General features: G+C 41.9%; 1 protein-coding gene across 2 annotated transcripts; it reads left to right on the top strand.

Annotated features, from left to right (window-relative positions):
* HIGD1A (HIG1 hypoxia inducible domain family member 1A) lies at positions 1-27,076 on the top strand. Of its 2 annotated transcripts, none has more exons than XM_033931796.1 (4): positions 1-411; positions 20,297-20,401; positions 20,824-20,958; positions 26,833-27,076. In XM_033931796.1, the coding sequence occupies exons 2-4, from the start codon at positions 20,302-20,304 to the stop codon at positions 26,889-26,891; spliced, it is 294 nt and encodes a 97-aa protein (XP_033787687.1). In that variant the 5' UTR covers positions 1-411; positions 20,297-20,301; the 3' UTR covers positions 26,892-27,076. The 2 variants fall into 2 exon arrangements, with proteins under 2 accessions (XP_033787687.1, XP_033787688.1); XM_033931797.1 differs by lacking the exon at positions 1-411 and adding an exon at positions 14,296-14,414.
* Positions 27,077-27,964: the final 888 nt, after the last annotated feature.

Below are 27,964 nucleotides of genomic sequence, written 5' to 3'. Positions count from 1 at the left end.
GATGACGTTCGCCCGTTTCAAACATGGCCTCCGCCTATGCGTTCTGATAAGACTCTTCTTTAATATAGCCTGTGTCGGTTCTCTAGGAAGGACCGCTCGTATGCGTTTACCACTTATAATCTCCGTCCTACTGTAAACGGCTGGAAGCGTGAGGTGCGGCTTTACCGCCGCCAGGAAGGACTTTATAACCGGGAGCCGACGGTTTTTATTTTATTTTTTTTAACCTTCTTCCTACTTCCCTCTGATGATACGTCACTAGCGATGACGCAGCTGATCCATAGAAAAGCCGGTGTACGCGCGAGAGCGTGGAGTGTGTGATAAGCGGCTGCTGGAGAATCTTTTTTATTTTCTTCCCTAGGGGGTGCGCGAGGCGTGGTCGCGAGCCCTTACATACGATTCCTTCGAACACCGGTGAGTGATTTGTGGAGCGACGTCTTGGATTTGATAGGAAAGCTTGGCCTGCAGAGAGTTGGGTTATTGTGTTAGAAATGCTGGTGCTTGCTTCTTGGATTAGAGCCGATTTGTTGGAAAGCATCGGTGTTTCCCTAGTCTCCCGTTATTAGCACGTCCCATCATTAATCTTGAACTAAGGTGCGGGGTTGGTTGCTTGGGCTTCCGGGGTTGGGGGGAGGGGGAAGACTCGCTGCTCAAAGTTCTAAAGCGGGAGGTGCTGCTGTACAGTCGGGTTTTGGTCGTTTGTAGATATTTATCGTTCTCGTGACTTTCTGTTTGTGGTTTTGAGGGGTTTTGGGTGGGGGCTTTTTTTTTTTTGAGTTAATCAAGGGAAATTAATATACGACCATCTAATTTGATTTAGTTTTCTGTTACAGTATGAAAGATTAAGATGCAATCTTTATTTGTGAAGATTGTATCTTTTTTTGCAAGAATTCTTAAGTGTTTGGAAAGCTGGGCTTATTAGGCAAGCTGCCGATTTTCATATGATGTTCTAAGTTTGGGGTGTTGTATGGCAGGGGACAGGAAGCATTTATTAAACTTGAGGATAAATTGGAAACGCTGCATAGAACAAAACCAGCAGATCAGTAGGTAATAGGCATGCAAATTGCGTATTCATTAGGGATATCTTGAAAACCCGAGTGGCTGGGGGTTCCTAGGACAGGTTTAAAAACCACTGCTCTAGCATGCAAGGGAGGGGGGCCGGCCTGCCTGTCTGCCCATGCGCCCCCACAATTACCACAGCAGCTTAGAAGGGTTAATTGAGAGGTGTGGATGTTTTCTGGCACCCTCTTTCTTTCTCCAACCTAACCACCCTGCCTTGGATACCTGCATCAGTGTCACCCTCCCTGTTTTAAAGCCTTCCCTGGTAGTCTACTGGCGCCCACATTCCCATTAGAGCAGGGGTGTCAAAGTCCCTCCTCGAGGGCCGCAATCCAGTCAGGTTTTCAGGATTTCCTCAATTAATATTCATGAGATCTATTAGTATACAATGAAAACAGCACATGCAAATAGATCTCATGCATAGTCATTGGGGAAATCTTGAAAACCCGACTGGATTGCGGCCCTCGAGGAGGAACTTTGACATCCCTGCATTAGAGAGTTGCATGGGAACAGAAATCGAGGATTCAAATCTGTCCCTGCTGGAATTGAATCTGTCTCTGCCCATTCCCATAAACTTCAGAAGTAGTTATTTCATTTAATTATGCTACTGCATTAAAGGCTCTGGCAGAGACCTATTTACAAATAAGCAAAGACACTTTATTAATTTGGAAATATTAATTGGGAAGAATACATACTTTGTAAATGGATCTCTGCCAGAACTTAGAGAACGACACAGTGACAGAATTTCACAGTCCATGTGGATATTGGTGGGAAATCATCCCGTTTCATTCTTTAGCATCTATCTCAACCTCGGTCTTTCTACACCAGCATTCTTCAATGCAAGGTTTGAGGGCCAGTGGCTGTGCCCATTCATGATTCTTCCCTCAAAAAATGATATGGGGTTGGTTTCCTGTGGTTATCCATGGGGACTATGACAAATTCTGTCACTTTGTCATTCTCTATGCAGCCAGAGCTTCTAATGTAAACATAAAATATGAATATTCCACCTGATGAGGACCCTCAGACTATGTTAGCTGAGGACTTCCTCTGAAGGTGGCCAGGGGTTCCTTTTGCCAAGCGTTTGCAGGCAGCAACAGCAGCGTTCCTGAGTCACAGATGCTTGCACCTCAGTGGCTCAGGGATGCTGCTAGCGATTTCTACACTTGATGGAGAGAGGTTCTGGCTGCTTTTTGGAGGATGTCGTCAGCTGGCAGTGCTTGGAGTTCCCCACCAGCTACAGCAAGGGTCAGCAAGTACTTCAACACTGGAGAAATAAAACCAAAAATGCATTTTTTTTTCTGTTGAACACAATACAAAGACATCTGCTATATACATTTCCCAAAGCTAACATATTTCAGTCAATAAATTTATTTTTTTAACCTTTGTTGTCTGGAAATTTATTTTTCTATCAGGTTGGTTCCAGTTTCTCTCTTTTCTGCTTTCCTGTCTTCTGCTAATTCTTCAAGTTGTTGCTGTCCATTGGTTTCTCATACTGTGGTCCAGCATTTCTCTCTTCCCTCCTTCCCACTGTATAGCATCCTTACTCTCTTCTATCCTGGATAATTCCCCCATGAGGAACGTCTCCCTCTCTTTCACTGTCCACCATCTCTCTCCCTCGCTGCAACGGGAGTGGAAAAAAGAGAGAGGGATTCAGGGTGCCTCTGTCGCACCCTCTCTATAAATTGGAAGATTGGCTTAAATTCTTCAACTTTGTATAAGGTGAAGTCACAGAATTTTCTTAACTTAAGGTGGTGTTGTAAATCACCTTAATAACCTTATACCGACACTGTTTTCACTCTCACAGCCCTCAGAGATGCCACCAGGGGATCAAATGATCATATCCTCTGGCTTTATGCACCTGATCTTCATAGGGTTGATATTATGTTTTTAGGTATGTTTTTAATTTTATGATTTTATTATTTTTTACTATTATTAACTCTTATTGATAATTTTTAAAACAATAAATATACTAAAGAGTATTGATACTTAGCTTTATACGGAGTGGTTGCTGGAAAGGGATAGACAAGCCAACATGTTTCACCCGTAAAGGGGTTTCCTCAGGGCTATTACCCCTGTAACAAAAAAGGCTGGCTTCAGTAAAAAACTAAGTCAAATAACATACACTTATGAATATAAGAATTGTATCTGTACCTTGTTTATTCGTTGTTCACGACGTGACCACCCGATCTAAGTTTTAAAGATGGCCGCGGCGTGGTCTATGACATCCTTAAATTACCCACAACCCGGATGTAGGCGGAGAAAGGGGAGGGATGAATATCCCAGCCGATGCTGCACCAAAAACCCGGGAAGGGGATTGTTTATACTGTATCCGCTCATATTACTTTACCTCCTATATTGATTTAAAAGAGGGGTAGATAAACTCCCAGGAAAACATCATAGTAGGGATGGCCATTCTAGTTCTAAATTCAAACCGTGGGGAACAACCGTATTCAAACGGTATATCCATCTTTGCTCCAGGTAATTCAACCTGGCTTCTAGATTACCCTCCATATCTACTGTACTTAGATTGTCAATGATTCTCCACCTAATGTGGTCTAACTGATGTCAAAGAAGATATATTAACTACCAAAGATGTTATTTGGGTCTGGGTGTCGGGTTCGTCCTGGTGGATCCTCGACCCCGAGCCCTGGAACGCAAGTTTTTTGGAGCTGGCGTCGAGTCCTCATTAGATCTGACTCGAGAGGTATCTGTAGATTCACCACTAGTGCCTTCCGATTCATCGGAGGTAGCTTCAAAGGCTACTCTTTTCTTCACTACTGGCCCAATATTCTTTTTATTCCATGAGTACACCTTACCCATTTGGTAGTCTCTCTCATCCCTACGAAGTTTTTTGATTTTTGAGAGCCGTATAGACTCCCTAACTTTATCCATGGATTCTTCTAATTCCTTTTTCTTCTTCTCAAAATCCTCCAGGGAATATTTTGTCTGTAGTTCCTGCTGGATATCCACTAATTTAACCTTTAGATCTTGCTCAATCTCGGTCGTACTCTCCACCAGCAGGATCATAAGGTCCCGTGAACAACGATTTAATATCCCTGTCCATTTATCCATGAAGGACTTGTTTGAAGACATAACTTTAGGTTCCTTGATGACCCTAAGGCCTCTTGGAATCATGGATTTTTTTAGATATTGCACAAGTGTGCTGCTATGGAGCTCTGCTCTGATAAGACGCTTCGCTGTTAATTCCCATTCCGTCCATGATATCTCACTGGGAGAGTCTTCCCCCCCGTCTAGGAGTGCGGGTCTAGACAAAATCAACTTGAATTGTTCGTCTGAGTATCCCATGAATTCAATATTTTCCTCCATAGCCATCAAAACTTAATGACATCAGTTAGACCACATTAGGTGGAGAATCATTGACAATCTAAGTACAGTAGATATGGAGGGTAATCTAGAAGCCAGGTTGAATTACCTGGAGCAAAGATGGATATACCGTTTGAATACGGTTGTTCCCCACGGTTTGAATTTAGAACTAGAATGGCCATCCCTACTATGATGTTTTCCTGGGAGTTTATCTACCCCTCTTTTAAATCAATATAGGAGGTAAAGTAATATGAGCGGATACAGTATAAACAATCCCCTTCCCGGGTTTTTGGTGCAGCATCGGCTGGGATATTCATCCCTCCCCTTTCTCCGCCTACATCCGGGTTGTGGGTAATTTAAGGATGTCATAGACCACGCCGCGGCCATCTTTAAAACTTAGATCGGGTGGTCACGTCGTGAACAACGAATAAACAAGGTACAGATACAATTGTTATATTCATAAGTGTATGTTATTTGACTTAGTTTTTTACTGAAGCCAGCCTTTTTTGTTACAGGGGTAATAGCCCTGAGGAAACCCCTTTACGGGTGAAACATGTTGGCTTGTCTATCCCTTTCCAGCAACCACTCCGTATAAAGCTAAGTATCAATACTCTTTAGTATATTTATTGTTTTAAAAATTATCAATAAGAGTTAATAATAGTAAAAAATAATAAAATCATAAAATTAAAAACATACCTAAAAACATAATATCAACCCTATGAAGATCAGGTGCATAAAGCCAGAGGATATGATCATTTGATCCCCTGGTGGCATCTCTGAGGGCTGTGAGAGTGAAAACAGTGTCGGTATAAGGTTATTAAGGTGATTTACAACACCACCTTAAGTTAAGAGCACCCTCTCTATAGCCATGTCCAACATTTCTCCCTCTCTCATCCCCTGGCCCTTGGGCAGTATTTTTTTTCCCCTCCCAACATTTCTCCTGTCACCCCTCTCCAGCGACATGCCATGTTTCTTCATTCATTTCCTCCACCATATCCAACATTCCTCGCTTTTGCATCTGTCCCACCCTTCTGTGTCCACCGCAACATCCAATATTTCGCCCTCCCTCCTCTTCACTACCATGTCCAACAATTCTCCCAAGATTTACAAAGAGCCGTAATGGGTTTAAGAAGGGGGTTTGAGATATTTTCTCTCTCTCTTTGTTCTCTCTCTCTCTCTCTCTTTGTTCTCTCGCCCTTTCTCCCTCTCTCTCTCTTTGTTCTCTCGCCCTCTCTCTCTCTTCTCCCTCCCAACCCATGATTTCCCCTCTTCTCAAGGGCTTATCAGCCATGGGAGACGAACCTTAGGTTGCTGACCCTGCTCTAGCCCATGCAGCATCTCTTCCCTCCCTCTCCACACCCCCTCCCAATGTGTGCAGCTTATTTTTTCCCTTCCTTCCCACCCACCCCGAGCCCCTGGAGTTCTACTGGCTTTTCTCTTCAGGCTGATGCGTTTTGTGTCAGATGGAAGGTTTCCGGAGGAGTGAAGGAACACTGCTGGTCTGAAAAGAGTGAGCGAATGTGGTTACATAGGACTCTGATGCCAGAAGATGGTGCTGTATTTGTGGGATCCCCCAAACAAAGATGATCCATCCCTGAGAACCTGGAGGGGATCCCCACTGCCCCCGAACCAATTTGGCTCTGAAATGGGCCAAAAATGCCAGTGTATTTTCAATTGAAACATGAACTCCTCCCACCCTCACCCCCTCCATATTCCCCAGGCCTACACTAAAAAAACTCATAGCTTTCAGATCATCCTTTAGGTGTATAGCTTGAGCTAAAGACAGAGAAGGGGAGCCATTGGAGCCAAAGGCAAAGTCCAGCATCAGTTTGGCTATCAAGGAAGTAGAAGGCTGATAAAGATAACAGCTTTTGCATTTCACCCAAGATCAAAAAGTCTGGGCTCAGAGCTACTGTTTTATGTGTCCCTAGCTGCTTTCAAATGTAATATTTTCAGTTTGGGGAAAATAAACTAGACCCAGAAATAGTGCATCCACAATGTTTTCTTAGCTTGTTCTGATCTAAAAAAAATTGAAATTTAATTCTGTGATAGTTTGATCTAGTAATACTGAAAAGTGTGTAAATTTATAAATTTTAGCCTGGAAATATTGAAGAGAGAATCTGTTTTAGGGAATGGGATGTGAGAAAGTGGCTGAGAGGTTATACCAATTGCTGACCATGGCTGTAAACAGTTTGGTTAGGACTCTGGGGCCCTCTTAGCAAATTATGTACTTTGCAAAGGAGCCTTCTCATAACAAACCTCTGAGTATTTCTAAGAATAATCCATGTTGCATAAAAATAGCTGAAAGGCGTATGCAGCGCTGTACACTTTGGCATTTATAGAAGGTCCATGCTTGGAAGAGCTTACAATCTAACTTAGAAAGACAGACATGAAATATAGGGTGGAGATGCAAAACCCAAGGTGAGAGGAGTTAGGAATCGAAAGCACTCTCGAAGAGGGCTTTTAACCTGGGCCTTCAACACTGCCAGAGATAGAGCCTGCCATAGGGATTTGGGAAGCTTGTTCCAAGCATACGCTGCAGCTAGGTAGAAGAGACGGAGTCTGGAGTTGGCAGTTGAAAAGAATGTAGAGGAACAGAAAAAAACCAAAACTGCAGAGGCGATGTACTTGATGGCAACTCTTTATTGGAATAAATCACTGTTCTATAGATGTGGTGCCAAATGTATGATGAACTGACTGGGGACCCAACACGGTCTGTATTTTGACAAACACGTTTTCTTCAGGGATCCAATATTCGTATGGGCAAACCACAACAACGTGTAAAATCTGGTACAGGTAGAAGTCCTGGAATATCTAACCAAGTTGCATGTCAGCAAGCAGCTGATCTGCAAAGTGCTCACGGGGAGGGGAGGCGCAACACAGGGAGAGATAAGCGAAAAGAGTGAGGGGCAGCTGAGTGAGAGCTGCATAGAAATCTGCTTTTTAGCTAAGATCCGGGGGGGGGGGGGAGTAGCTAAGACCCGGGGGGGGGGGGGGAGGGGGGACGGCTAATGCAGAAAACGACTGTAGTAGCAATGTGCATTTAATGTAAGGTATACACAGTAGTAATAATAATAACTATTCTTTTATACCGCCATAACCAAAAGTTCTAGGCGGTTTACACTAAAGAGAGCTGGACAATCAGTGAAATAACAATAATACAGTAAAAAAATACAAATATTTGTAAAATAGAATTTCAATAATAAAACTCACTAAGTAATAAACTTATCGAACAAAGCGGCCTTAATTAATTTCCCAAAACTGCAATAGGATAACATAGCTTGCTGAATACATTTACCTAACCAAGATTGTTGCCTACCAGCTTGAAATGCTAAGAAGGTCTTAAATCTACACCTATTAACCCTTTCAGGACCATAAGGATTGTAGGCCAATTTTTGTGGTTTTGACGACATTTTTATGGTAAAAAGGGCTTGCAGATGCCAACAAATTGATTTTTTTTTGTGAAATATCATTATTTTTATTTAAAAAAATCACACTTCTGGCTTATGGACAGTGTGGCAAGTGAATCTTCTCGTCAATCTGGCAACGACGCTAATGAATGAATGTCGGAACCAGTTTGTTTACATAAAGGCAGTATCGTATGGAATCCGTACATATCAAATTTAGAACTGTAGACTATCCCAATCAAAATTTATAGGATTTTAAAGTTATGGGACAAATATGTCCCTTGGTCCTGAAAGGGCTACTATTTGGATAAGCAAATAAGTAGAAGTTTCCAGTTTTTCTTGATGGTTTATGCAACACAAAATGAGGAAAAAAGGTAAGCTGGAGCCAATCCTGATATCAGCTTAAAGCAGACGCAGGAAAATTTGAATAATACTCTTGAATAATACAAAGGCAGCCAATGAAGCAAACGATAATATGGATGAATATGGTGGTTGTTTTTTACCTTGAGGTATTGGAGCATAATTTAATGAAGTGGCAGGTGTGGCTCTGGCCACCTTACTAGGCAAACTAGATGGCCCGTATAGGTCTTTATCTACTGTCATATGCTATGTTAGTTTTTAATCTTTCTCCCTAGTATTCTAGAGCTTGCCTTTTTCTGTACCTGCTGTAAGCAGGAAGGTAAAATAATCTTGTGACCGTAAGGGCCCTTTTTATAAAGCCGCGGTAGCGAGTCCTGGTGTGGCAAATGTGATGCAGCCCATGGGACTTGGCCGCATTTGCCTCATGGGAATCGCGACCATGGCTTTGTAAAAAGGAACCCTGAACTTGTAGAGACCTCTTTATTAATAGCTCTGTGTTTATTGTAGGTACGTCGTCTGGTATTAGTGTTTAAAATGCAAGTTCTAATTTTTCAATCTATTTCTCATAGAATCATTTAAAAATAATAAAACTTTAATTTGAATTTGATTTCTATATGGGACTAAGGACTGAAGTTTTCAAATGGCTTATGGTTCGAATTAATTTTTTTTTTGGGGGGGGGTCTTTTACTAAGGCGCTTGCTAAATGCTAACCCGCCTATTATATTCTATGGACGCATTAGCATTTAGCGTGCACTAAATCGGCTAAGACCCCTCTGTATAGGCTGCTACAAATACTTTGTATGACCTAATTGCAAGGAAGTTGATCTGTATATCTCTTTGTCAAGGGAGATTCAAATACAAAAATAAAGAAGTTACCAATGATATACCCAGTTCAAGCTTCAAGTCTATTCACGGCTTGATTATACCGACCACCGCATGTATCTGGGCGGTTTACAGTATTTGAAATTAGAAAGCTCTAATATAATTTTTGATTTAGGTGAGATAAAATAAAAAGAGGGTAAACCTAAAACTATGACAAATTAAGACTGATTAGAAACGAGAGGTTTTGGGGGGATAGGGAAGTTTTAATTACAATAAAAATAAAAGGGAGGGTAGAGGGATGGGGAGTAATGAAACGGAAACAGGGATATCGTTTCTTAAAAGCTTCCCCCCCCACTCCCACACACACTTATTTCCCACTTATTGGTAGGCATCTTTAAAGAGAAATGTTTTAAGATTTTTCTAATGATTGTGCAAAATCCTCCCCTCCCTTCCTAGATTGTGTGACAGTGAAGTGTGGTAACAACCTGTTTTTATAGAATAGATGATGAGGGTTGTATTGAGCAAGAACTGACTGGAAGGCTAACAATGTCCTTTAGTTAGCAATACTAGAAGAAAATTGTATGTCGGGTGGAGGAGGAAATAAAATGATATAGGTGACACTGAAGGGTGTGTTTAGCAAGTTTAACCTGGTCATAAGTTGGGGCAAAGGGAAATGGATAGATGGCATTTTTTTTCTTTAGCGAAGCTTTCATCGGAGCTAGCGTTCCATCCTTTGCACTACTGGAGATCGTTTAGGATTTATTGCTTCAGAGCAACAAATAGAAAGACAGTATTCTTGGACTGTACCAGGGCAGGGACTGTGCCCTCTGTGACTCTACAACACTGCATATGTTTGGTAGCACTCATTTAGAAATTAGTAGGAGTAGGTGGTAATGTGTTATGTCTTGCTATGGGATTGTGGCAGTAAGAGGCGGCTTTAGTGGTTATAGTGGCTGCCCTATTGTGAAGAAAGTTAATCTTGGAGATTATTTTTAGGCACCTGAGGCAATATTTTAAGCATTCAGTTTTCCCTTGTGTATTTAAATCGATAATCTGAAAGAAAAGTGTTCACATTTACCGAAGCTTGAAATTGGCTATAGAACTGCGGTGGCTTGTAAGAACAGCTGCTTTCAAGTATAGGACTGAGCAGGTATCAACCTTTCAACCTTTTTGTTTGCAGTTTTTTCCTAATAAGACTTCCATAACATACTAGGTTTCTGGCTGCCTTAACATATACTTGAGAGAGTCTGTTTACAAAACTGACTTCTTCCCAAAGTCTAGCATTGCTTCAGATAAACCTCTGGCTCTCAGCTTTTCTCTACGCCCAGCCAGATACTTTTCCATAGTTTGGATTTTAGTTTAAGTATGCTAACAAACGTGCAAATTGCCAGATACTGTATCTCCTTTTCTGACAGCAAATGTCTGCCATACCTTAACGTGTCTTAAGCATATCTTGCTTTCTACATTTCTTGCAGACCCCAAGGCCCGGATTCTATAAATGGCGCCGTTGTTGGCAGCTGCCTTAAAAGTGGCTGCTGATCACGTTGTCAGTCATGCAACAGTGCTGTTTATAAAATTGTGGCTTTGGAAAAGGTAGGCGCTGGAAATCTAGGCCAGGGTTTTCAAGGCCTACATTTATGGAGCGCTTTAACAAGGCCTAATGCCACTTCTGGCATTAGTCATACCTAAAGTGGCGTTAAGTGTCTTAAAGCACTTCCCATAGGTGTGATTTCGGTGCTGGTTTTGGTTTTTTCAGACGCCAATTGGCACCTACATTTTTCTTTTGACTGCTTTTTTTTAAATGGCATTTTCAATTTAGGTGCCTAACTTAAGGAGCCGTTTATAGAATATGGGCCCAAATGTTTAAGCTTGAGCTAATACGTAGAGCCTGCAATCCCCCTTGGTATGTAACTGCATCCATGGTAGGATGAAGTGGCAGTATTAGAACGGACATTATTCACATGAAGTGTCTTAAAAGACTCCAATAGTGAAGACTACCAACAAAAAGATAAGTTTTGTGGTCTACACTTTTTCAAATTTTGGAAACATATGCACAGTATTTCCTAAAAGTTTTTGAAGAATTAGTTTATCTTTAGAAGTGAAGTGTGTGGTGAAGGGTTCAAATTAGCTTTATTGAAACACTTTAAAAAAAAGTAAATATTGGCCAATGATTGGAGCACGAGCATTACAACTACGCGGATTATCTCAGCTTGTGATTTACTGCTGTGCGTAGGCTCCGATTTTGAGGCCGTAGCCTATAAACTCTGATGGGCTAACAATACTGATGTGTATTGTTCTGAAGTAGTGGTATTTCATACTAATTTTTGTGATAGTATTAGAACGGCATCATATCATAAAACAAAATGTGAATAAAGTTACTTTAATGGATTGAGGCCCTCCACAGTTTTCAAATTTTTGAGCCCTGTTCCATTTTCAGTTTAATAAATGGATCATGTAACTATGAAATACTCATTCTTCCCATATTTAATATGTATTTTGTTTCAGGAATTCTCCACAGTTTATTTGATAATGTTTCTTTTCATGTAGGTTAAAAGAAATCTGAACTCAAATTTTTCTACTGAGCAGCATTAATTGTTTCTGTTTGCAAAAACAAAGTTTGTCAGGACATCTGCCAAGTTCTGGTACTAGGTCATTACGTACATGTCAAGTGTTCTAGGGCTTCCCACCTCGCCAACATGAAGTGAATCTTGCATGACCCGACTGAACTCTGCTAAAATTTAGGGATATAGCTTGTGTTTGATACCATAACATGACTGTGTACACTAGTATCCCTGCAAACTTTTCGCTACTTTGAGTCAAAATATTTCCTTGGTTATTGAGAAGGGGCTGTTAACCCTCTCAACAGAGTAACCACAAAGACACATTCATGCAGAAAATCACTATTTTTCTTAGTAATTTGAACTTAAAATCAATCAAATTATAATTAGTATAAGACTTAACGTGAGACGCTAAATGAGCTATAATATTCCACATGAGGAATCGTACCATGCAAACACTACAGAGCACTGTACAGCAGGGGTGTCCAACCTTTTGGTTTCCCTGGGCCGCATGGTCCGAAAAAAAAATTTCTGGGGCTGCGCAAACGCTGCAGCAAGACACTAAACACCCGGGGGCAGCAGAGGAAAACACTGCATTGCCCTCGACCAGGGCCACACAAAATACGTCACGGGGCCGCATTCGGCCCTTGGGCCACAGGTTGGACACCCCTGCTGTACAGTGATGCAAAGTATGAGTCCTGACTTTCTATTCTAGCTTCATTTCCTTTATACTTGAACTAGTCTTATAGCCCGTTACATTAATGGGTGCTAGAATATATGTGTGTGTCTTTTTTTTTTTTTTTTTTCCTTGGCTGTCCACTACCACCCCTTGCCTGCTCCCCCTGTCCATTATCCCTTCCTTTTACCTCCCTTGTGTCCTCCACCACCCCATCACTGCTCACCTTATCCAGCAGAAGCCCTTCTCCCTTTGTTTTACCTCCCCCTGTCCCTCATCATCTCCTTCCTGCTCCCCCTGTCCAGCAGTAAGCCTGTCTTCATTTTTCTGCCCCCCTCCCTGTCCATCAACCCCTTTTCTGCCCCTCCATTTCCCTCCCACCCCACTTCCCTGTGCAGTATTTTCCTCCCCCCCATACCTTCCTCCTGAACTGCATGGCCTACTTATGTTGAAATGCTTTCCGGGTTTGGCTGCCGCGGCCGACATCCGACTCGGGGGGGGGAGGGGGGGGAGGAAGAGAGAGCGAGCTTCGGGCGGCCGACATCCGCCTCTGGCCGCCGACAGCCGCGGCGGCCGACATCCACCTCGGGGGGGAGGGAGAGAGAGAGCTTCGCGCACATGCGCACTCCTATCTGCGGCCCTACAGCTCACAGAAAACGGACGCACGCGATGGGAGCGTTTTATTATATTAGATACTTTGTGTGTGTGTGTTCACTTTCACACAGCCTCCCCTTTTCATCTCCCTAGTAACCACCTTTGTCCTAGTTTCTTTGCATGCCTTTCTTTTCTTTTTTTAATAACTTTCCCAAGGCCTGTTCTTTTTTTCAGCCCCTATCCTTCCTTGTGCATTGACTATACTGTGTATATATCTTATCTGGTGCTTCTGCACATTCCATTCCAGAACCGACTGCCTCAGTTCCTTGCTTATCTTTCCATCCTGTCCGCATTACTGAGAGCCAGCATGTTGCCCCCAGACCTCTCTTCCTGCATATACGGGACATTTGCTGACTTCCATCTTGTTAGGCCCACAGAAAAGTCACCTCATCAGTTATATAAACAAAACAAATAAAATTTGGTGATTATGTACAACTTTTTACGATCTATTCAATGGAACTAATGTGGATTTTCTTTTTTTTTTTTTTAAACTGGCATACATAAAAGCATCAAAGATGGCCGAAAAAAACCGGACATGCTAAAAATATCAGTTTAGCCTTCTGGGGATCCTGTAATAATGAAGCTATACCCATAAAATGTTGTGACATGACTTTGTTCTCAAATTTACGATTCCAACTTAATCGCATCACTTTACAATTTGACTTTAAATTTTGGAATTTTTCCAAAAAAAGTAAAAAATTTGGTATTTTCAACCAACTTTTTCAAAAGTCATTGAGAAACATTTTTGAACCAGCTCTAACAGAAACAGCGTCTTCCCTGAAAAAGTTGTTTTTGGTTTTTTTAACACTAGTAAACTGTGCCTGAAAATAAGGTCAGATGTAATGTCTGTGATAACAGTGTACATTACATCCAAATATGGTAGCTCTTCAATCTGTACTTGTTATAGGACTTTTTTTTTTTGCATTTTTATAAGGAAAATATTTGATTGCATTGGTCTTTGGTGGAATTGCCATCACTAGTTCAAGAAATTTGAACCTGCAACCTCTTAGCCGTAGTGGTCATGCCTGATGAACTTGCGATAACCAATCAGTTAGCGGCTCTGCATGGGGCAGGAGCGCAGGAAGATCACTTCTGTCCCAGCCCACCACTAGAGCACCAGGGAATTGAAAGGTATGCAGGGGAATTGGGGGGAGGTAAAAGTTGTTAGTCGGCCAGGACAGGAGGGTACCCGATTTATTTATTTTTTAATCACAAAATTTTAAAGTGACATTGTAAAGTAACAAGATTAGCTTGTAAATTGAAATCGTATACAGTAGAATCCCAGTTAACCAGTTCTCAACCAACTTGCAAAAAAATAAAAATAGTCTTCCGCGCTGACCCAACAACTCACCCCCTCCCCCTTTAGCAGCAGCCAGTCAGCAGAGGCAGTGCTATAAATAGGCTGCTCATGACTAGCCCCGGCATTGCCTTTTCTCTACTGTGCCATTTCCGACATAGCAGAGGAAAGGCTGTGCCAGGGCTGGCCATGAGCAACCTGTTTACAGTACAGCCTCTGCTGACCAGCTGCTGCTTAGAGAGAGAGAGAGAGAGCTGCAGGTAAGAGATACCAGACCTGGTGGGAGAGGTGAATCAAAGGGGTATGGGGGAGGGGGAGGATGAATTATGAGTGCTGGACCTGCAGGGTGAAGGGGAGGAAAGATGTATGAATGCTGAACCCATAAGTATGGGTGTGGGGGGGGAGGGAAAGAAAGAGACTCGGAACAGGAAGGAGGGCTGGAAGGGATGAATAGATGCTGGACCTACAAGTGGGGGTGGGAGGGATGATAGAGAGAAGGAGAGAGTGACTCTGACCAGAACGGAGAGGTGGGAAGGGAGACAAAAACTATTTTTATAGCAACTCTCAAGCAACCAGAAACTACAGTTATTTGGCATCTACCAATCCTCATGAGTGCCAGATAACTTAGAATCTACTGAGAACAGTCATGTTGCAAAATAATAGAATTTTATGTGGCTAGCTTCATTATTACAGGAGCTACAGAAAGCTAAACTTTGAAAATTTTTAGCATATCCATATTTTCAGACCATTTTGAGGCTTTTTGCGCGACACCATTTTCAAAAAAAATGAAAATCCACATTAGTTCATTGACTTATTCGATCTTAGCCTGCAGAATGCTCTGGATCAAGCAATGGGCTGGAGATTCCTCCTCCAAGGCTACCCTCGACAGACTTCTTTCAAGGGACAAATGTTTAGAAAGGTAGTGGATGATCTCATGACCAGCATGACAGATCATTGGCTGTAATCTCTACCTGACAGACCACGAACCTCTAAATACCCTGGACAGCGAGAGATTAGAGAAACTGGGCCTCCTCTTCTCCCTTGAAAAGAGGAGACTGAGAGGGGACATGATCAAAACATTCAAGATACTGAAGGGAATAGACTTAGTAGATAGACAGATTGTTCACCCTCTCCAAGGTAGGGAGAACGAGAGGGCACTCTCTAAAGTTAAAAGGGGATAGATTCCGTACAAACGTAAGGAAGTTCTTCTTCACCCAGAGAATGGTAGAAAATTGGGACGCTCTTCCAGGAATTCAAGACAAAGTTGGACAAGTTCCTGCTAAACTGGAACATATGCAGGTGAGGCTGGACTCATTTAGAGTACTGGTCTTTGACCTAAGGGCTGCTGCGTGAGTGGACTGCTGGGCACGATGGACCACTGGTCTGACCCAGCAGCGGCAATTCTTATGTTCTTATGACATTCCTAATTTTCATGGCTCCAGGCACTTTCGACAGTGCTCAAGTGGAGCCTCCTCTCAGAGATTCTTCCAGTGAGTTTGTGTCACCTGAAGATTTAAACTCGGGCAGATACTCCATATAATTTATCATGCTCAAGAAAGGTTCGGACTATTGTAGACCCATTCTGGATCTTAACATACATCAATGCAGTGTTGAAAGTGCTGCGCTTTTGCATGGAGACAGTTCATTAAAAAAAAAAAATCTTAAGTTTTCAAAGCTAACAAAAAGTGCAAACAATATTCATACATATATTAATAATCATAATAAGCACTTATATTCAATCAATAACAATACAGAAATAATAAAAACCCCTTTCCCTTCCAGTGTTTTCAATCAGGGAATAAAACCAAACAAAAGAGATACCCCACCCTCCCACGGATGTGTGTGCTAAAACAACAGAAAATAAAGATAAAAGACAACTATAACGAAGCCACAAAAGTCATCAATGGACCCCCAAACTAGTTTAAATAACTTATTATGCCCAGCATGTCAGCATTCATCTTCTCATACTTATAACATAAGCATAAATTTGCCCACTAAAAAGTAAAACTAAGGTGATCCCAATTTTTCCAATTGCGAGTAACCATTTGCATGGCTATCCCAGTCATAATAAGGAAAAGCAGACATTTATATCTGTCCAATGGGGGTTTAAGATGCAATATCATTCCACTATGACAACATCATATGTCAATGGAATCGATGACTCCAGTATGGTATTAATCTGTCCTCATATTGACCTCCAAAAATTGAGTACCAAAGGACAATAGAACAACAGATGATCAGTGTCCCTATATCAAGTTGACAGTGCCAGCATCTATTAGATTTAGAACTATCTAATTTCTGTAAGCAAACAGGGGTTCAGAAACTTCTATGTAACAAAAAAAACCCCCATGTTTGTCTCATAAATGCTGACGCTGTACATCTTATCCTCCAAGACAGTTCAATCTGTCATAGTGTTTGGCTTTGCAGAGGCTAGAGAAGAGTCTGGAGGGGCAAACGGTGGTGTATGTCAAATTGCCAAGGAGGCACCAAGAGTGTGCAGCTAAGTCTGGAGGCCCGCTTACTATTCAGAGGGGCAGAGTTTCATTGTCTGGCGCTTTCAGCAGCACATGTAGCAGGACAGACACTGGATCCTTGGAGAATGGATGCTGTCTGTAGTACCCTTTCAATCCATTATTGGCGCTGGGGTCGCCCAACATCCAATTTGATGGCAACAGCGAGAAAGAAGAAGGACCGATTCTTCAGTCAAAGATCCAAGCCTGGAAGTGCAGGTCTGGACACTCTGGTCCAGGTGTGACCAATAAATGAGCTCTTGTACATCTTTCCTCCATGGCCCATGATAGGCCGGATACTCCACAGGATTGTAAGCCATCTGGGAAAAGTCATTCTCATGGCTCCAGATTGGCCACACAGATTGTCTTCAGAAGGGCGCAAGTCTCAGACAGCAAGTAAAGCTGAACTTTCTCAGGGACCAGTAGTCATGGAAAATCTGGATTTCTTGGCTCTTGAGTGCATGACGTTAGCGCAAGGGATACTCAGAAGTGGTCATTTCTACTCTGCTCAGAGCCAAAAAGCCCACAACAGTCTCTGCTTATGCTAAGGAATAGGGAACTTTTCCAGCACTGGTGTATTAAAGAGAAGGCGGAACTTTTCTTTGCTCCAGTCTCTGTGGTGGTGGCCTTCTTCCAGGCTGGCCTTGACAGAGGGCTTACAGAGGCATCCCTCAGAGTATAAGTGGCAAGATTTCTCTTGTTTCAGAGTTTGAGAGCATAAGGTTCATTGCTGTCTCATCTGGATATAGCTAGATTCCTAAAGGGGCACTGCAGCTCAGGCCCCCGGTAAAACACCTATTATTTTCATGGAAGCTTTAACATGGTTTTGCAAAACCTCTCCATGAGAGTCGCTGCAGGAAATGTCCTTGATGGATCTGACACTCAAGATGGTTTTTCTTATGGCTATTACCTCAGCAAGAAGAGTCTTGGAGCTATAGGCTCTTTCTTGCAGAGCGCCTTTCTTCAAGTTCAGAGGTCAGAGTTTCTTTGCACACCATTCTGTCCTTTTTGCCTAAGGTTGTTTTGGCTTTCCATGTCAATCAAGAAGTCAGATTTGTTAGCTTTCTAGGTTCTAAGAAGGATCAGATTCTGAAAAAGTTGGATGTAAGAAGAGTACTTCTATGGCAGTGTTCTTCAACCACCGGTCCATGGACCAGTGCCGGTCCACAGAAATTTCCTGCCAGTCCACAGAGCCAGCACGTGCATCAGGCCCAAAACGGTGTTCTTCAACCGCTGGTCCACGGTGCGATAGATGCGGTGTTATCTTCGAGCCAGCTCCCTCTTCCTAACTGATTCAGTGTACAAAGCCACGGGCAGTGGCTCCTACGGCCATCCGGCGCCTGAGCCGGAAACCTTCTCTCTGACGTTGCAATGTCAGAGGGAAGGCTTCCAGATGAGGCACGGGACATGCAAGGTGCAATTAGTACTATTATGGGGTGGGGTCTGGGGTGGAGATTTGGTAGAGATGGGCGGGGTCTGGCCCATGACTTAGCCCAGTATTCTTCAACCACCGGTCCATGGACTGATGCCGGTCCACAGAATAATTATTTTATTTCTGCCGGTCCATAGGTGTAAAAAGGTTGAAAAACACTGTTCTATGGTATCTTGAGGTCACCAATGAGTCCAGGCTATCTGACCATCTTTTTGTCCTGACTAGTCAGGCTAAACATGGCATAATGGCTTCCAAAGCTATGATATCCAGATGGATCGTAGGGCCATATCAGCAAATATTGCCTGTGGAAAGCGGTCACCAGTCTCCTTAAAGGCGCATTCAACTAGAAGTGTGGCTTTTTCATGGGCAGAAGTTCGGGCGGTCTCTTCCAAGGAGATTTGTAGGGCAGCGACTTGGTGCACTCTATATACATTTTCCAAGTTTTGTACAGAGTGGATCTGGGACTGCTTTTGTACATCCCGTCTGTCCATCCAGAATGACACACCTATTGCACTAGAAAAAGAGATTAGGTTTTTACTTTGCTAATATCTTTTCTAGTAGATAGGTGTGTCATTCTGGAGCCACGTCCTGTCAGTTATCTCTTGCACCTGCCTACTGTCTTAATCAGAATGTTCGAGTCCAAACTGAAATTTGGATGTTGGTCATATCTTAAGGGTATAAAGAATAATCTATATATATAAAATCGGAGGTATGTGTGTGTGTATGTATGTGTGTGTGTATGTGCCGCGATCATGCAAAAACGGCTTGACCGATTTGAACGAAATTTGGTATGCAGATCCCTCACTACCTGGAATGATATGTTCTGGGGGTCTCGCGGCCCACCTGCACACGTGGGCGGAGCTACAAACATAAAATCAGATTTCACCCATTCATGTCAATGGAAAAAAATGTAAAAAGCTGCCATTCTCACAGTAATTCAAAAACGGCTTGACCGATTTGAACAAAAATTGGTATGCAGATCCCTCACTACCTGTGGTAATATGTTCTGGGGGTCTCGCGGCCCACCTGCACACGTGGGCGGAGCTACAAACAGAAAATCGGATTTCACCCATTCATGTCAATGGAAAAAATGTAAAACGCTGCCATTCTCACTGTAATTCAAAACCGGCTTGACCGATTTGAACAAAACTTGGTATGCAGATCCCTCACTACCTGGGGTGATATGTTCTGGGGGTCTCGTGGCCCTCCTGCACATGTGGGCGGAGCTACAAACAGAAAATCAGATTTCACCCATTCATGTCAATGGAAAAAATGTAAAAAGCTGCCATTCTCACTGTGACCAATTTGGACGAAACTTGGTATGCAGATCCCTCACTACCTGGGGTGATATGTTCTGGGGGTCTCACGGCCCACAACTCTATTTTGCTTGCTCAAGGGTGGGTTCACCCAAGAATTTATATGTTCTTGCTCCAGGAGGTGAAACTAAAATTGTTGTTTATAATCACGTTTTGCGTTAGTTGTATTGTATTCATTTTGTCAAATATTTCACTTTATAATTTGAATATTGTACTTTTTATTAAGCTGTAAAAAAATACTTTCATTCACCACTATAAAGTATCTTTATTTGAATCCATTTACAGTGTTATTGCTATAATTAAATACCCGTGCAACGCCGGGGCATCAGCTAGTCTATTATAATACATTGGGGTAATACTTTCTGTTTGGTATGATTATTTCACTGTTTGTTCAATGGCCATGTTTTTAAAAATGTTTTGTTATCATTTCAGAGCAGAACAGAGTTGTAGTTCGATGAGTTTCCCTATACCCCTCCTTCATATGTGAATCTATTTAGGGCTATTGCCTGCTTTGGTACAAGCTGAAGGGGGCACCAGAGCCCTTTAGTGAAGGAGGAGGGAAAGCTGAAGTGGATTCTTCCCAGCTCGTGAGCATGGAGATATTATCTGTCCATCCAGAATGACACACCTATTTACTAGAAAAGATATTAGCACGGGTAGAACCTAAACTCATTTCATAAAGATAATGTGGTTGGCCATCTGAACACAACAGTGGCAGATATGTGGTGGATAATGAGTCAAATGCAAGTGTTAACTAGACTGAAATATATACAGTATTTGTAACTGGTTTAATCTGAATTTGAACTTGATTCTTCCAAGCTATTTTTTTCAGTTGCAAATATTATAAGCATTCATTAAGACATTTACCTTTCTGCCTTCTGTAGTCAAAATGGCAACCAATCCAGATGTGCTTCCTACTTTTGAAGACAAAGATAGTCAGACTTCAAAACTGATTCGAAAAACCAAAGAGTCTCCATTTGTGCCCATTGGTAAGTTGCCTATTAATTTCCACGGACACTTGCAATATAAGACTCTTCCATATGAGGAGTATATCAGCTTTTCCCACATGTGCATTTGATTTTTAAGCCCATTCTAAAGATTTATCATATAAATAGAATTTTGATGACATTGCTGTTTTACCCTTCTATCGTATCACATTAAAATGGATTTTAACTCTGAGGCACTAGAGTTGAATAATATGACCTTTAGACTTTTATAGCCAGGCAAACAGAATTTTAATTCTGTGAAAATAAAGACCAACACGTTATAGGCAATACATTTATTTTTTTTTTTTGCATGAATTTAATATATTTGTCAAGTTTTGAGTTATCCTCTCCATCAGGTCAAATCCACTGCATTAATAAGTAATTTTTGTACATTTTTTTTAATCAAAATTTTCTTGTTTTTAAAGGTATGGCAGGCTTTACTGCAGTGGTAGCTTATGGACTCTACAAACTGAAGAACCGTGGCAATACTAAAATGTCCGTTCATCTGATTCATATGCGTGTGGCAGCCCAGGGCTTTGTTGTAGGAGCCATGACATGTGGTATGTATTTGTTAGAACTTGGATTTCTGTAGCATAAGCTGCTTTTTTTTTTTAATGCAGCAATACAAAAATTACTTGCCCATAAGAGAGTCCCTCCTCCAAAGAGCTTACAGCCGATTCAGTGTCTGCAATTCAGTTCTGTCCAGTCATGTTCGGAAACCTCTTTATAACCTCATCATAGGAAGGTTCAGATAACGCAACGTGAAAGTGACTAATTTTACCATGTCTTTACTGCAAATAGTCACTTTTATAGTGGTATCTTTAATATAACTGCTTTTCAGTGTTCTTCAAAGATGCAAGAAATACAACTGCTTTTAGCGCATTGACTGGTAGCTCAAGTGAGTTACATTCAGGCACTTCTGTCACTAGAGTGCTTACAATAAAAGTTTGTATGTGAGGCAAAGGGAGGATAAGGCAGCAGTGGGATTTGAACCTTGCTTTCTCTAGCTCTAAGACTGCTGCTCTAATAGCCGAGCTATACCTCCATACTATCCTTGTACAGAAATATGTAGAGTCGGCTCATTCCTTATTGAAACATGCCTGAATTCTGTGGGCAAGAAGTAACGGAGATTACCTTGTTGTTGCTGGATCCATGATTAATGCAGCCACATATGGTGACTTCCTCCACTGTAGCCTGAAACACATAGCAGCCTAGCTTTGATAGAAACTTCAACTAACAGCTGCTTTTGTGCCCTTCCTGCCTTGCTGACATTTACATATAGAAACATAGAAGATGACGGCAGAAAAGGGCTACAGCCCATCAAGTCTGCCCACTCTGCTTACCCACCCCCTGTCTATGCCCTAATGACCCAATTTCCTTATCTTGACCCTCGTAGGGATCCCACATGGGTATCCCATTTATTCTTAAAGTCTGGCACGCTGTCTGCCTCGATCACCTGCACTGGAAGCTTGTTCCAATGATCAACTACTCTCTCTGTGAAGAAATGCTTTCTGGTGTCGCCATGAAATTTTCCGCCCCTGAGTTTGAGCGGGTGCCCTCTTGTGGCCGAGGGTCCCTTGAGAAAGAAAATATCATCTTCCACTTTGACACGTCCCGTGAGGTACTTAAATGTCTCGATCATGTCTCCCCTCTCCCTACGTTCCTCGAGAGTGTAGAGCTGCAATTTGTTCTGTCTCTCTTCGTACGAGAGACCCTTGAGCCTCGAGATCATCCTGGTGGCCGATTCAATTCTGCGCACATCTTTACTGTAATGTGGCCTCCAGAATTGCACACAGTACTCCAGATGAGGTCTCACCATGGCCCTGTACAACGACATTATGACTTCAGGCTTTCGGCACCAGTCTTCTTTTTTTTCCTTATTTCAGGGCGATCACGCCATGCAGGTGGAGAATTTAAAACGTCCATTAACCACTAAGAAATGGCTCAAACATCTTCTTGTACTGACCCAAAGGACCTCTTTAGTATCATAAGAACATAAGAATAGCCTTACGGTGTCGGACCAATGGTCCATCTAGCCCAGTATCCCATCTTCATGGAGGCCAATCCAGGTCACAATTACCTGGCAAAAACCCAAATAGTAGTAGCATTCCATGCTATCATCCCATGTCTGTCTCAACAGCAGATTATGGAATTTGTCCAAACCTTTTTTTAAAACCAGCTACATTAACTGTTCTTACCTCATCCTCTGGCAACGTGTTCCAGAGCTTAACTATTCTCTGAGTGAAAAAAATATTTCTTCCTATTGGTTTTAAAACTATTACTCAAACTTCAAGTGTCCCCTAGCCTTTGTAAATCTTGATGCAGTAAAAAATCGATCCACTTGTACCCATTCTACACCACTCAGGATTTCGTAGACTTCAATCATATCTCCCCTTAGCCGTATCTTTTCCAAGCTGAAGAGCCCTAACCTTTTTAGCCTTTCTTCAAACGAGAGGAGTTCATCCCCTTTTATCATCTTGGTCGCTCTTTTTTGAACTTTTTTTAGTGCTGCTATATCTTTTTTTTTTTTTTTTTTTTTACATAAGGAGACCAGAACGGAATGCAATACTCAAGGTGAGGTCACACCATTGAGCGATAGAGGCATTATAACATTCTTAGTCTTATTAACCATCCCTTTTCTAATAATTCCTAGCATCCTGAGGCTTCTGTGTATTGTTTACAATGAAACCCAGATTCTTTTCTTGAGTGCTGACCCCCAAGGTGGTACCTAGCATCCGATAACTATAATTTGGATTATTCTTCCCAATGTGCATCACTTTGCATTTGTGCACATTGAATTTCATCTGCCATTTGGACAACCAATCTTCCTGTAGTTTTTCAGTCCGCATATATTTTAACAACTTTGAACAGTTTATTCACCTCGTTTGTAGTTCCAATTTGTAGATCATTTTATAAATAAGTTAGATAGCACTGGTCCAAGCACAGATCCCTGTGACACACCACTATTTGCCCCCTCCACTGAAATAAAATGGCCATTCAATCCTACTCTCTCTTTTCTGTCCAATTTTTTTTTTTTTTTTTTATTTATCATTTTATATATAAATACATATACATTACTTGTATAAGAAAATAAAGAGAGAACTTCCACAAGTTTTAAAGGAAAAATATATCTGGATAATGTCCATTTTCATAATTGAACCAAAAATTCACTCTTAATTAGTCCACATTCTGGAGGAGAAAAATTCACATTTGTGAGAGATATTTAGAATAGGATATTATCAGTAAACCATATTTGTAGAGTACATCTTCCTACTTTACTTTGGGAGTAATCCTACATTCCCTTCAGAGATATTTGAAGTTGTTATTCCCTTTCCTTCAAGAAAAAATTGTAATTGTGAGGGCTCAAAGAATATATATGAATGTTGATCCAAAAGGATCTTACATTTACAAGGATATCTCAATTGGTATTTGGCCCCCAATTGTATTACAAACTGTTTCAGTTCAAGGAACCTCTTCCGTCTGGTCTGAGTTGTTTTTGAGACGTCTGGAAACATACTGATCTTACTATCCAGAAAGGTCACTTCTTTCAGCCTGAAAAACAGTCTAAGAAGTGCCTCTTTGTCTTGTTGAAAGACAAACGCCACCACAAGAGTAGAACGACAGATTACTTCATCCACTGAAGTTTCAAGAACTTCTGTTAAGTTCAATGGTTTAGGAAATTCAGGAGAAACTTCTGTACCTGAAGTTTTCTGTTTTGATACAGGCAAGTAATATATCCTATGTAAAGGAGGTAGTCCGACATCAGGATATTTGAATATTTCTTTTAAGAACTTGTAAAACATTTCCTTAGGAGGTGTTGTTAACACCTTAGGAAAATTAAGGATTCTTAAATTCAACATTTTCATATAATTTTCAAAGTTTTCCATTTTCCTAGTAAACAGTAATCTGTCCTGCAAAATAACAGACTGAGAAGCTTGTAAACTTTGAAATTTCTGATCCAAATTTTTAACCTTTTCTTCCTGATCCTTCAACTCCTCCTGTAATTTGTCCAATCTCCTTTCTTGAAGAGTCACCTGAGGTAGGGTTCCTGCACATAGTTTATACAAAGAGTCTAACGCCGTCCAAATAGACTCTAAAGTTATCTCAGCAGGTCTTACCAAAGGAAGGACTGTAGAGACCTGTCCTTCACTCGCTGAAATCTTAGCCACCTCCTCTGATGTAGTTATTCCTGCCGAGAGCACTTGAGGATTAGGCAAGCCCTCCAGCTCCATCGGCGACGCCATCCGTCCCTGTGGAACTGCCACTATTCCCCAGTCTCGCGGCTGCAGAGGAGATGGAGGTCCCGCGGGGCTGAGCGAGACTTCGCTCCCGAGAGCCGAAATCTCTCTCCGATTCGGCTCAGCCGGAACGCCCTGTGGCGAAGATGTGAAGAAACGAGTTATTCCCTCCTGCCTCGTTGAAGCGGATCCCGGCTGCCGGGCTGAAGCAGCCGCTCTGCCTCGTCTTTTTGGCATGTCGCCAGCACAATTAAACCCGATACCAGGTAGGAATTTAATTTCGCAGGAGAGCTCAACTCAGCGTCCTCTCTACGACGCGGCCATCTTGTTTCTCCGGGCCCAATTTTCTGTCCAATTTAACCAATTCTTAATCCACAATTGAACATTGCCTTTTATCCCATGACTCTTTAATGTTCTCAGGAGCCTCTCATGAGGAACTTTGTCAGAAGCCTTCTGAAAATCTAGATACACTACATCAACCAGCTCTCTCTATCCACATGTTTGTTCACACGCTCAAAGAAGTCAAGCAAATTGGAGAGGCAAGACCTCCCTTGGCTGAACCCATGCTGACTCTGTTCTATCAGTTTCCGCAGCTGGCATTGTGCTTGTTGCAGGTTTCCGGGTCTCGCTGCGTCTTTGTCAGGTAGAAACTGACATTTCAGCCATCATGATGTGGCTTTCTTCAGGGTATGCTCTGAAGTCTGCAGTGAGAATTTGAATTTTGATGGGGAAAGTCAGTTGGTCAGAAATTTCAATTTTGTTGTGGAACCTACCAGATACTTTTCCATTCTGTGGACTTTCACAACAAAATTCAAATTTTTGACCAACTGACTTTCCCTGCCAATATCTAAAAATATCGGTGGGGAAAATCGGGAACAAACACTTTTTTTTTTTTTTTTTATATCGGGCAATTTAAGACAACAAATGCTAACTTGTCCTGATGGTGTTACAGAGCCTGATATACTTTACCAACTTGCTTTTGGGGAAGAGGGATATCGAACACTGGGATGGATTGACGTGACCTTTCCTAATCCGTCTAGTGCAACGCTATCCTAGTCCTGCTTTGAAAATGCCCAGACAATACCCCCTTTTGCCATATGGATGTCCTTTAATTGTAGACATCTATTCAGATTTTATTTTTTTACAAAGATGGGATATAAAAGTTCATGCACTATGAAATATTTAAATGCCAGTTTATGGACATCTAAAAATAAAATTGCACTTCTAAAATTAATTCCACAAAATACTTGAACTTGGACAGGGGTATCTGTTAGGATCAGTGGGTGCCATGTGCACCTATTCTAAGACTCCTAACTGTGGGGCATGGTGCTTTCTATTCCAGATACTAGGAGCCTGCATCTAGTAATTTGAAGCACCTGTATGCTGGGGGGAGGAGGGGAAGGATGGGTGAGAAATATTTAGTTAAGCATGTATCCTCTAGTGCAGTGTATCGCAAACTGTGTGCCATGGCACACCAGTGTGTCTGCTGAGATTTCAGGTGTGCCGCAACACACTGGCGTGGAGGAGAGTTATCAACGCCAGCCGACTTCCTACAGGGCATGCCTCGCACAGTGAGAGGCACGTCCTGTAGGAATTCAGCTGGCACAGATGACTCTCCTGGCTGGCATCTCTCCTTTTCTCCACACACCTCCTGGATCCCTCCACCGAAGTGGGTCGTGGCCAGATGGGCCTCCACGCACTTCCAGGTGCCTTCCGGCCGGGGCACTTAATTTAGTGTGCCACTGGCTGGAAAGTTTGCAAGACACTGCTCTAGTGCAGTGGTTCCCAACCCTGTCCTGGAGGAACACCAGGCCAATTGGGTTTTCAGGCTAGCCCTAATGAATATGCATGAAGCAAATTTGCATGCCTATCACTTCTATCATATGCAAATCTCTCTCATGCATATTCATTAGGGCTAGCCTGGAAACCCGATTGGCCTGGTGTTTCTCCAGGACAGGGTTGGGAATCACTGCTCTAGTGAATATCATCAACTGATAAATTACTAATTTTCTATAGCATCTTCCATTTTTTCCCTCCTTGTGTTTTATTTAAAAACACAGATCTTAACATAGTACACAACCTGCAGTACTTGAGCCGGGACAAGTAATAACTGAACCTTAGTATTAAAGTTACACTAACTTGCCAGCTGGACTTGACATGCATACCTTACTGAACAATTTGTTTCTTCTTTTATAGGTGTGCTCTACTCCATGTACCGGGAGTACCTGGCAAAACCTAAGGAACTAGGGAAATGACAATTTTGATGAAAGCATACAAGAGGCCTCCATTGAGGACTTTTCAAAACCTATTTAATCTATCCAAGAACTCGCTATCAATGTGTACAGAACTTGGCTTGAACTTAACATTTTGTAACGTAAAAGGAATTTTTTTGTAACTTAAAAGATGTTTTTTGACACTTCATTAAACACTGAAAATGCCATACGTACTTATTCTTATGGAATTGCGTGACAGGAAATTTGCCTAGCTGGACTACTGATTTTCAATTCAATCATGAAACCTTCTGCTTAGCAAGAAAGAGGTGACTCTGGCTATAGTTAATTTGCAAGTGTTTGGAAGAAGCTCTCCTATGAATTAGGGCAGCATTCTTTACGCTGCTCTGTGACACTGGATGTTGACAGTTGCATACCATCTGGAGTCATGTTTTGTGCAGTATGGATTTTAAAATTTTAATACCACAATATTATGGTGAATGAATAATTGGATAAATATGAGCCTATTATGTATCTGGATTTTCAAAAGGTGTTTGACAAAGTACATCATGCATTAATTTTTAAATAACAGTGCAATGCACAAGTATAAGAATATATAACAAGTTAAGAAAAGCACATTCAACTTACAGATATTCAAAATCAATCGTTTTATCCCACCCACCCATTGATTAATCACTATGGGGCTCATAATCGAAAGAGAAAAACGTCCAAAAACCGGCTTTAAGTCGGCACTTGGACGAACATTTCTCAAAAACGTCCAAGTGCCGATAATAAAACCGGGTTTTAGATGTATTTTTAAACGACCTAGGCCTTCATAGTGCCGCTAAACGTGGCGTTTCAGGAGGCGTGTTGAGGGCGGGGGTTGGGCGGGACATGGGCCGGCTTAGACTTAGTCATACAGCATGTAAAACCAAAAGTTTTACAACAGAACTTAGATGGAACTTGGACGTTGTGACATGGTCTAAGTTACAAAAAAAACACCTAAACTCACCAGATAAGCACTTCAAACACAGACCCCCACACACTACCCCAGCGATCACCAACCCCCCACCCCCATAAAAATTTTATTCACAACTTTAAATTTCAGCCTCCAGACC

This window comes from Geotrypetes seraphini, chromosome 2, assembly GCF_902459505.1.
Source record: "Geotrypetes seraphini chromosome 2, aGeoSer1.1, whole genome shotgun sequence".
Lineage (NCBI taxonomy): Eukaryota > Metazoa > Chordata > Amphibia > Gymnophiona > Dermophiidae > Geotrypetes > Geotrypetes seraphini.
This window is presented reverse-complemented; position numbering and strand designations above follow the sequence as displayed.